A 10909-nucleotide genomic window follows, 5' to 3' on the forward strand; every position below is an offset into this window, starting at 1 on the left:
CGACCCGCCGCCCCCGACGGCCGCCGCGGGCCCTCGATACCGGTCCCTCCCGGACCCTCCCTGCTCCCGGCTTCGCTCCCCGGGCAGCCCGGCGTCCGAGAAGTCGCACTCCGGCTTCTCCCACACGGCCACTGCCCGGCTGCTAGCAACAGGCGGACAGGCAGAGGCGGGTCACGGTGGGAAAGCAGGCAGCCTGTGCCGGGAACCGACCTGTGGAGACCGCCATCTTCTCCTGCAGCCCGACGCAGCCGCTTGCACGCACGGCGACGTCACGCGTCACTTCCGGAAGTGTGTCGCCCCGCCCACCCCACGGCTTCCCAGCCCGAGTCATCGTGGACTCCGCCCCGGCCTGAGGCACGCGACGGCGTCGTTTTGGAGTACGTGGGGAATCGATGGTGTTTGGGTGGCTTCCTGAGACTGCGCAATTAATTCACAATAAAACGTTGAAGAAAAAGTTCATTGGGAGGCTTGGGAGACAAAGTTGAGTCACTCACCATAATGTAGAGAAAAAAATCAAAATATATTTTAAAAGGCATGTGCAGTGGGACTGGGATCTCCAAGGCAGCTGGCATGCAGTGAGGGACAACATGCACTGGTTTTCAAACTCTTCGTACCCTTGTATACGTGTATAAAACATCTTATTAAGAATATCTTATATTGGTTAAGTACGGAAATGACAATGTTTTAATATATTGAATTAAATAAAGTACATTATTAAAATAAAAGTCAACAAAATGTGGACTTCACAAATATAGTTAGTAGTATTTAATGCTATCCTCATTTTATAAAAAATGAAACTAAACCTCAAAGAACTTTAGTGACTTTCTTAAGAGTGCACGTCTATCGATAGCTAGAGCAGAGCTGGGATTCTGATAAAGTTCTGACTCCAAAGTCGATGCCCTTTTCATTCCTGGTTTCCGTTACAACGCTCGTCCTGATGGTGAATGCTGAAGCTGCTGCAGCGATACTTTCCAGTCTGAAGCTTTTACTTTCGGCGGTAATTGTTACGCAGAGAGAGGGGTAATTACTGCCGAGATGGAGATTCTTAGTTCTTTCCATCCTGCACACTTATTTACCCCATCTCTTACACATGTCTGAAGCTTTGAGGAAAGAAAAACCCTGGTCTTTAATTTCTGAACTTGGAGTGTCTGCTGCTTTTTCTTCTCAGTTGGTCCCAGCTATGCCTCCTAATATAAAGTGACACTATATAGCATTCTTTTAATATTTGTTTCACTCTCTGTGGTAGGCAGCCTCTAAGACACCTCTCAATGATCCCCTCCTGGTGTTCATGCCCTTGTTTTTTATAATCCCCTTGCCTTTTGTTGAGACTGGGTTTATTGACTAGCTTCCAATGAATAAAATAAGACAGAAGTGCTGGGATATCACTTCTGAGATTATGTTTTAGAAAGACTAGGTTCCATCTTCAGCACTTTCTCTTGCTCTCTTGCTCCCTCTGAGGAAAGCCAGCTGCCATACGGAGAGGTGCCCTTTAGCAAGGCTCACACTGCCGCTAACTGAGATCAGCCTCTGGCCAAGAACCTTGGAGGAAGTGAGGCCCTCAGTTCGATAGCCACAAAGAACTGAATCCTGTCAATAGTGAGCTTGAAAGCAAATCATTCCCAGTTGAGTATTCAGATGACACTGCAGTCCTGGCCATCACCTTAATTGCCACTCTGCCAGAGACCTTGAGGCAGAGGAACCCACCTAACGTATGCCCAGATTCCTCACCCATGGAAAATGAGATAACAAGTGTTTACTGTTTTAAGCCACTAAATTTTGGGATAATTTGTTATGCAGCAATAAGAAACTAATACGCTGTCCTTGGTTACTGTTATTGTACACTAGCTAATGTTACAAACGTTAGGTAATCATTATTATACATCATACTGGGGGCCAACTTGCTCTAACTATACTCAGTTAGTGGTCTGTTTGCAACAGCAGTTAGATAATGAATTACTAAAGCCCACCCTATAGATAGCATCTCTGATGCATGGGTCCCCATGGTAATGGGTGGGATGCTTAAGTTTTTCAGGAACTGAGAGTCAACTCCTTGTCCAATTCAGGACAGTTGAGACCAACAACTCATCAACTGAGCTTGAGCAGATGACCTATAAGTGACCTCCTGATGTCAGAGAGTTAAAAATTCCACCCTCAGATCATGGTAATGCCACCATTTTGTGTGTCCTATGAAAAGCCATGAAGCTTGACTACACTTGAGCAGATCATCAATTACCTCACTTCTCCTTACCTCCCATCATCTATTGCCACACTTCAGACCACCCTACCCCTTTACTCCACAAATATCCCTAATCTCCATTTTGGGAGGAGGTGGATTTGAGATTGGTTCTTTTGTCTCCTCACCTGGCTGCCTTGTAAATTAAACTCTTTCTCTGCTGTAAACTTCTTGTCTCAGTGATTGACATAATCGTGCAGCAGGCAAAAGAAACCTGCCTCAGTAACGTACATTTTTCCACAAATGTCCAATCCAGTTTCACTTGTATGTTGGTAAACCTCTATTGACACATGTTTACCATTTTATTATGGCAGACTAGATAATGGCGAATTTAAATATTACCCCTCAGCCAACAGAATCAAAAGTAACAACTAGGAAAACATTCACCAAATTAGTTCTACTTTACAAATTGTAAAGGGTTTCTCAGGAAACGCTTAAATCTTAGTAACAAAATACATAAATATTGTCTTCACATTTTGTAAACAAACCTTGCACAGCCAGTAGTAGCCCTACCATCTTTCTATCTATCGTTCTTTGAAGAGCATATTATAATAAATGAGAGGAAGTCAGATTTTGTGTAACTTGAGAAAAAAATGCTCAGTTTTTCCTTATTCTCAATAATATATAAAGCAACAAGCCTCATGACAACCATGAAAAAGTAGGGGTGAAAAATTACATCAAGTTTCTTGGGAGACAAAGACGAAACAGAAACAAGCAGAAAAGAAAGACAGATGAAAGAAGAAAATCACAGAAATCAAAAAAGTTGGCTAATAAATCCTTGAACAGTGTGGAAACGTAATTGCAGAAAGAAGCAACTCAGAAGCTGTCTGAAGGGCCAGACCCAGTGACCCAGTGGTTAAATTTGGCACACTCTGCTCGGACGGCCCAGGTTGAGTTCACGGGCACGGACCCATACCACTTGTCCATCACTGGCTGTGGCAGTGGCTCACACACAAAAAGAGGAAGATTGGCAACAGATGTTAGCTCAGGGTGAATTGTCCTCAGGAAAAAAAAGAGCAATATCTGGAGTAGGAGAAAGAAGCAGTCATGGAACAGCTATGGAAGCAAAGTCTGTTGTTTGTGGGGTGTCAGCACCAGACAGGGACAATGTGAAAGGCTCAAGAGCCCGGGAGAGGCAGTAAAGGCCAAGGTGAATATAGATCTCCTCAATCCCAATTCCCAATATCCCTATACCCTATATTCCCTATACCCAATGAGTATAGAGCTCCTCATCGTTTTCCCACCCCTGTTTACTCAGCTTATCAGTGTACAGTGAAGAAGATGATGGATTTGGAGCCAGAGACATCTACGTCCAACAACTTGTTCACTTTGTGACCTTAAAAAAAGGCATTTAATCTCTTTTAATTTCCATTTCCTCACTAGTGAAATGGGAGTAATTTTAGGATTTATGCTTAAATACATTTAACATAGTATCTGGCACATCAAATGTATACAGTAAATGGTTGCAATTATTCTGATTAAACCCTAAGAGAAGACTATTCTTTGTACTTGTAGGCAAATAATTCTTATAGGAATTTTGTCTTTTCCTCTTGGCTCTGGCTGCTAGGAAACTCAAAGCCAAATCTTTAGCACATCTCTAGTAAATATTTGTTATATAATGTGTATCCTAACTTCACCCCTCAACTCACCTTGTTTTCTTATTTCTCCCTCGTCATATTTTATACTTATTTGCTTCCTTATCATGGTATTTAATATATCTCTGTAAGCTACCACAAGTTTTCTCTTTTTTTTTTTAGAAAGAGGGACAGTATTAAAAGATTATAAACAAGCTATTTATAGGCTTTTGATGTCTGTATAACCACTGGATAACTGAGTTCTGGTATATGCCATTTTCTAATCCCCTCCTAAGACAAAATGTCCTAACACGTGCTCTAGTGGAAGACGACCTAAGCTGTTCCTCAAACAAAAGTGGTTAAGCTGCAACACGTAAACCACTTCCTGCCAACCACAGCTAATATAGATAGATTCAAGGGCATCCATTCTGTAGACTAACGAGCAGCCTGTGTGGAGGTCTGTTGCAACAAACACCTTTGCCAAACATGAACATCAATCAATATTCTGTTGTATGTATACCACATTTTCTTTATTCATTTGTCAATGAACACTTAGGTTGTTTCAATATCTTCGCTACTAAGAATAACACTGCAGTGAACATAAAAGTGCAGACATCTCTTCAAGATGATGATTTTATTTCCTTTGGATATGTATCCAGAGTGGGATTGCTGGATCATATGGTAGTTCTATTTTTAATCTGTTTTATTTCCTTTGCTGGATTTGAAGAAGCAAGCTTCCAGGTTGCAAGTTTCACTTGGAGAGGGCCATGTGACAAGGAACTGTTTGATGCTACAATGGTGGATACATGTCATTATATGTTTGTCCAAACATGTAGAATGTACAACATCAAGGCTGAACCCTAATGTAAACTATGGACTTTGGGTGATTATGATGTGTCAGTGTAGGTTCAACAGTTATAAAAATGTACTACTCTGGTGGGAGATGTTGATAATAGGAAAAGCTATGCATGTTTCAGGGCAGGGAATGTATGGGAAATCACTCAATTTTGCTGTGAACCTAGACTGCTGTAAAAATTGTCTATTTTTTAAAAAATCCTCCAGTTTTGAGGCTACCCCAGTGGTGCAGCAATTAAGTTTGCACGTTCCACTTCAGCAGCCAGAGGTTTTCCAGTTCGGATCCCGGGTGCAGACCTATGCACTGCTTGTCAAACCATGCTGTGGCAGGAGTCCCACATATAAAGTAGAGGAAGATGGGCACTGATGTTAGCTCAGGGCCAGTCTTCCTCAAAAACAATAAATCCTCCAGTTTTACTCAACTAACGTTCTTGCAATGGCCTGGAAGGCTCTACAAGATCAATTCTCATGCCTGCCCACTTACTTCACATTCTCATCTCTTACTCCTCTCCTCTTTGCTCTTTTATATTCAACTCACAGGCTTCTTCACTATCCCCCAAATAATGCAGATTCACAGCCACTCCAGGTCTTTTCACTGGTGATTACTTCTCCTTGGACCTCTTTCCTCCCAGTACATATCAGCTGATTATCAGCCCTGCCTACTTCTTGCGCTCTCCTGGCGGTACCTCTGGCCAAAGCCCATAGATGTTCATCTATTCTCAGTCAGGCTGATCAGATCCTATCACTTGGGTTTTCGACAGGGATTATCGCTGGCTATGCTCCACTAAGGACAAACTCCTGAGGGAGGGTCTGTACACTTCTACTGCCCATTCCAACCATCCTCAGATGTAATGGGTCTTTTCTGAGATGTCCAAGCATGACAAAGCTGTTGGGGGAGAATAGATTCGTTCTTGACCACCTACTGAGAGCTGATGATTCAAGCCCAGAATCCTGCAAATAAGCATTTTCACCACAAAGCCAAGATTAAAATGTACGGCACTCTCAATTCTCCTTCTCCCATTTGATTGAATGTTGATTGATTTTCACAGTGTTAAGTCCGAATTCAGTGGGTCCATTCTTTCTCTTACTCATATTGAGCAGCTGAAGTATTCTTAAATCTAAATAAAGAAGAGCTGATGAAACCCAAGATAATACAGATGGAATTTGTTGTTACTCTCTTGGTCTTTTTCTTACTATGTAAGGGGATTCTTAGGAATATTGGTAACTTTTGAAGTTTTCAAGTCCTTAGCTGGGTAGAACGGATAACCACTGAAATAACATGTATGCTAAAAGTAAGGGGGATAACTCAGGGTTACATAGAACTCATTGAGAGGGAGAGTCTGACATAAAGTCATAAATTTCCTAGATATCTAAATTCCTTTTTCTTTTTCAAAGAAAAGGATAAAAACATTAATTATTTTGTTAATAATTCTACTATAATAATTTGTTCATAACTTTATCACGTTAGCACATCTACTTTTAGATTCTTTCTTTTTTTTTGATGAGGAAGATTAACCCTAAGCTAACATCTGTTGCCAATCCTCCTCTTTTTTTCCTTGAGGAATATTAGCCCTGAGCTAACATCTGTGCCAGTCTTCTTCCACTTTATATGTGGGTCGCTGCCACAGCATGGCTGATGAGTGGTGTGGACCCATGCCTGGGAACCAAACTGGTGAACCTGGGCCACTGAAGCGAAGCACATTGAACTTAACCACTACCCCACGGGGACAGCCCCTACTTTTAGTTTCCTGTATGCCTTAAATAAACATATTTTCTTATCATTGCTTTCATAGTTTACATATTATTTACTACTTTCCGTACGAATATTATTTCCACTCAGTCTTCATAATTATAATTTTAAAGGCTTTAAGATATTTATCACATTATCAAGCCATTCTCTTAATTTTGGACATTTGTCAGCTGCTTCCAATATTTACTATTTTTGACAAGTATAGAGGAGCATACTTTTGCTTATGCTGAACCATTGCAATAGGATATGTTTCCAGGAACAGAATAGCTGGATCAGATGATATGACCTATATAGCTCTTCCTACATAATTGCAATTAGATATTAAAATTTTAATTATATGTTTGCTACAAACAGCTGCAATATTAGTGTCTGTGCCAACACATGGTCATCAATAAAATACTTCAATGGACTTGACAACATATGATCATACATCCTTTTAGTCAAAGTAAGATTTTTCTCACTTTTCTTACAGATCCATGAATTCTCAAGTTTCTGAGTATGTCATAAAGAAGAAATAGTTTAAATTTTTAACTTTTATGTGACTAATAAAGTATATCCAAATATTTATAATAAATAAAGCTTTGATACTGCCCTCGTTTAAATTAAGCTGAAGGACTCTGTAGTTGGAGACCTTAGTTTAGAAAGTAACCTGACTGATTGAAGATGATGCTATTGAACGTTCCAACTCTCTGCATTATGTTAGGTTTTTATTGTCTTCTTTAAAATCACTTATTTTTAACCAGCAGAACATGCTTGAAATCCAGACCTGACAACAAAATTTTACATGAAGGACCTTTTTGGAGAAGCTTCATCATCACAATGCATCCTGTGGACATAGTATGTTTGTTGGCTTCTAATCACCATGGACATCAGAGTTCCTTCCATTTCCACCTGGCTGAGGGAATCAAAGAATAGTATATAAGGTCATAACAGGGAAAATCAGAGGATTGGTTGGCTGTGTTTCAGAAAAGAATATCTCCATAAAATTTTAGTCAAAAATAAAGTGTACTTCATTCCAGATGACTGTAATAACACTTCTTATACAATACACAAGTGGTATCATTTCAGGTGCACATGAACACTTAGAGAATCCTCAGTGCTGTGTCCAGAAACACAAATAATTTCATTGTTTGTAAATTATTTTTGAATAATAGAATTTTTTTTTTGAGGAAGATTAGCCCTGAGCCAATCTTACTCTTTTTGTTGAGGAAGACCGGCCCTGAGCTAACATTGTGCCCATCGTCCTCTACTTTATATGTGGGATGCCTACCACAGCATGGTTTGCCAAGCGGTATCATGTCTGCACCTGGGATCGGAATCCTTGCATCCTGGGCCACCAAAGCGGAACGTGCGCACTTAACCACTGTGCCACCGGGCCAACCCCTGAATAATAGAATTTTAAAAACAGACCTTTAGTGACTTCTGGTCACAAGATTAATTTTTCTTTAATTAGGCAAGAGTTAATCCCAGCCACTTTTGAGTAAATTAATCTTGTTCTATACTAGATAAACATTGTCTTGTTAATAGAATGTGAAGTTTATCACTTATTTAATATTTGCTCTGCAAGCATTTATTAATTCTTCCTATTTTATTAATGAATAATATTATAGGAAAGAAAATGAAGATAGGTTTTTTGCCTCAGGAAGTCCCAGTTCTGATATAAGAACAAATCACATGTGAATATGAAGGTATTAGAAAACAATTTTCAGGGGCCAGCCCCATAGCATAGAGATTAAGTTCACAAGCTCCATTTCAGTGGCCCAGGGTTCACAGGTTCAGATCTCAGGCATGGACCCACATGCCGCTCATCAAGCCATGCTGTGGCAGCATCCCACATACGAAAAAGAGGAAGATTGTCACCAATGTCAGCTCAGGGACAATTTTCCTCGCTAAAAATAGAAAAGAGAAGAAAACAGTTTTCACATATGTTGGGGCCCAGGGCAAGCTGCTCCAAATATCCCACAATGTTATATTGATTATTTTGAATTAAAGTTACTTGTTTTGGTTTAAAGTAAAACTTGACCCTCCTCTTTCTGTTCCTCCTGAAAGAAGGAAATAAATCTCTCATGAAAGGTACCCTCCTCGCACCAGGAGATAGAGAGACATCCTATCACCAGAACTAAGGAAAGGGCCTAAACACGGCTCAGAAGCCTGTATAAACAAACATTATTACTTTGACTAATGTACTATCTCAAGCCTAAATTCTGCCTAAATTCCTCACAAATTACAAATTCCTAACTTTTTTTGTCTTGTCAATTCCTCACAAATTTACCGTCTCTTTGTATAAAAGGATATATATAAACTGCCTACTTTGTTCACTCTCTGAGCATCATTTTTTTTATGGTGACCTCTAGTACATATGTATTAAATTGATTTTCTCCTGTTAATCTGGTCTTATGTCAGTTTTTTTATTAGTCCAACCATCAAAACACAAAAAGGGAAAAGGGAGGAATTTCTGTCTTCCCAACACCTACTAGCAATATCACTCAAAAATATTGAGTGTTCCCACCTAAAGTACATAACTTTAGGGGTTTAGACTTGAAGTACCTAATAGTACTCTCCCCCTTACTGGCAGATTACTGCAGGATGTACTGCTTTGTAACACTATCAAATACTTACTGCATGGCAGAGCTCTTCAGAGGAAACAATGAGTCTATTAGCATGGTAGAATAAAGACTATATCTAGTCTTTCTCCCCTGTTCCTGGCACAGAGCTTCAAACATCCTTGGAATTTCCTGCATAATAAGAGATTACTCATTACAATAGTTTAAGGATGGGGAAGGGTTACAAGAAAGACCAGGTACATGATTCAAGGGTTGGAACTTTGGGTCAGCCCAACCTCTGGGGAAGGAAAGGGGCTGGAGATTGAGTTCAATCATACATCCAGTTACTTAACTAATCATGTCTACATAATGAAACCTTGATAAAACTCTGGATACAGAGGCTCCAGGGAGATTCCTGGCTGGTGAACGCATTGATGTGCTGGGAGGATAACATGCCTGGATTCCATGAGGAGAGGATGTGGAGGCTCTGCTCCTTCTCCCTAGAGCTTGCCCTATGTATCTCTTCATTTGACTGTTCTTACCTGTATTGTTAGTCAGAGTTCCCCAGAGAAACAGAACCAATACGATGTTTACATAGAGGGAAAGAGATTCATTATAAGAAATTGGCTCACATGGTTATGGAGGATGAGAAGTTTCAAGATCTGCAGTCAGAAATCTGGAGAGCTGGGAGAGCCAACAGTAAAAGTTCCAGTCTGAAGGCTGGCAGGTTCAAGACCCAAGAAGAGCTGATGTTTCCATTCAAGTCTGAAGACAGGAAAAGACTGATGTTCCAGCTCAAAGCAGAGAGGCAGGGGGAGTTTAATCCTACTCATGAAAGGCCTACCTTTTTGTTGTATTCAGACTTTCAACTGATTGGAAGTGGCCCACCCACTTTAGGGAGGGCAATATGCTTTACTCAGTCTAACACTTAAAATGTTGATCTTATCCACAAACACCCTCACAAACATAAATTGAATAATGTTTGACCAAATATCTGAGCACTCCATGGCCCAGTCAAGTTGATACATAAAATTAACCATCACAGTATTCTGTATAATAAAACTGTAATTGTAAGTATAAGACCTTCAGTGAGTTTTGTGAGTAGTTCTAATGAATTATTGAACCTTAGGGGATTGTGGGAACCCTTGAATTTACAGCTGGTTGGTTAGAAGTGCAGGGGTGGTCCCAAGACATGTAGCTGGCATCTGAAATGGGGGCAGTCTTCCCTGTGAGATCTGTACTAACTCTGGGTAGTTAGTGTCAGAACTGAATTGAATTATGGGACACCCATTTGGTGCATAGAGTTGGTGTTTGAACACTAGTAGGCTGTGCTAAAAAGGCAACCATACTTTGTATATGGTCATAGCCACTTGTCAAAAGACAGCATGGTTAGTGCTGTTCATACCTTGGTGTTTTCAGCTTCATGGTAGATTTTCACTGATTTTCCATGGAGTCATCTCCCGCAGCAACAATGGCCATATACTAAGAAGAGTGCAACATGATATTGCCTTGCAATACGGTGTTGCCAGGGTAGTATTGTAAGCAAGATTCTTCAGTGCATCAGAAGTACAAGAAATGATATTCCAAAATCTCATATAAGCATTTGTTATTGTCAAAATGTCTAGACCTTTATAGCCTCTTTGTAAGTCTGGTTGCATTTATAAGTATTTAATTTAACTATTTAAAGTATTTAAGTATTACAATGACTCTATTATGGCAAGACTAGTTATATCACCAAAGAAAACACAGTGTATGTCCCGTTAAACTATTTATTTTATTTTATTTTTGAACAGGTAATATTTCCAATGTTCATAAACAAACCATCAGAAAGTATACAGTAGAGTCTTCCATCTCTGCACCATCTGCCCTAACAACTCCCCAGTTAACCACTTTTATTAGGTTCTTACCTATTTTTTCAGAATTTCTTTTTGTATTCCAGCAAATCATAGTATAG

At 40.0% G+C, this 10909-nt stretch overlaps 1 protein-coding gene across 2 annotated transcripts in view; it reads right to left on the reverse strand.

Annotated features, from left to right (window-relative positions):
• The window catches only part of UBE2V2 (ubiquitin conjugating enzyme E2 V2), a 50121-nt gene extending 49827 nt beyond the window's left edge, over positions 1 to 294 (reverse strand). Inside the window, exon 1 of one of the 2 annotated variants that reach the window (XM_070631651.1) lies at positions 211 to 294. In XM_070631651.1, coding sequence (XP_070487752.1) covers positions 211 to 226 — 16 coding nt within the window. In that variant the 5' untranslated portion in view covers positions 227 to 294. The remainder of the gene's footprint in view (positions 1 to 210) is intronic. The other variant, XM_070631653.1, reaches the window with a different exon arrangement.
• Between the last annotated feature and the right edge of the window lie 10615 nt (positions 295 to 10909).

This window comes from Equus przewalskii, chromosome 8, assembly GCF_037783145.1.
Source record: "Equus przewalskii isolate Varuska chromosome 8, EquPr2, whole genome shotgun sequence".
Classification (NCBI taxonomy): Eukaryota; Metazoa; Chordata; class Mammalia; order Perissodactyla; family Equidae; genus Equus; species Equus przewalskii.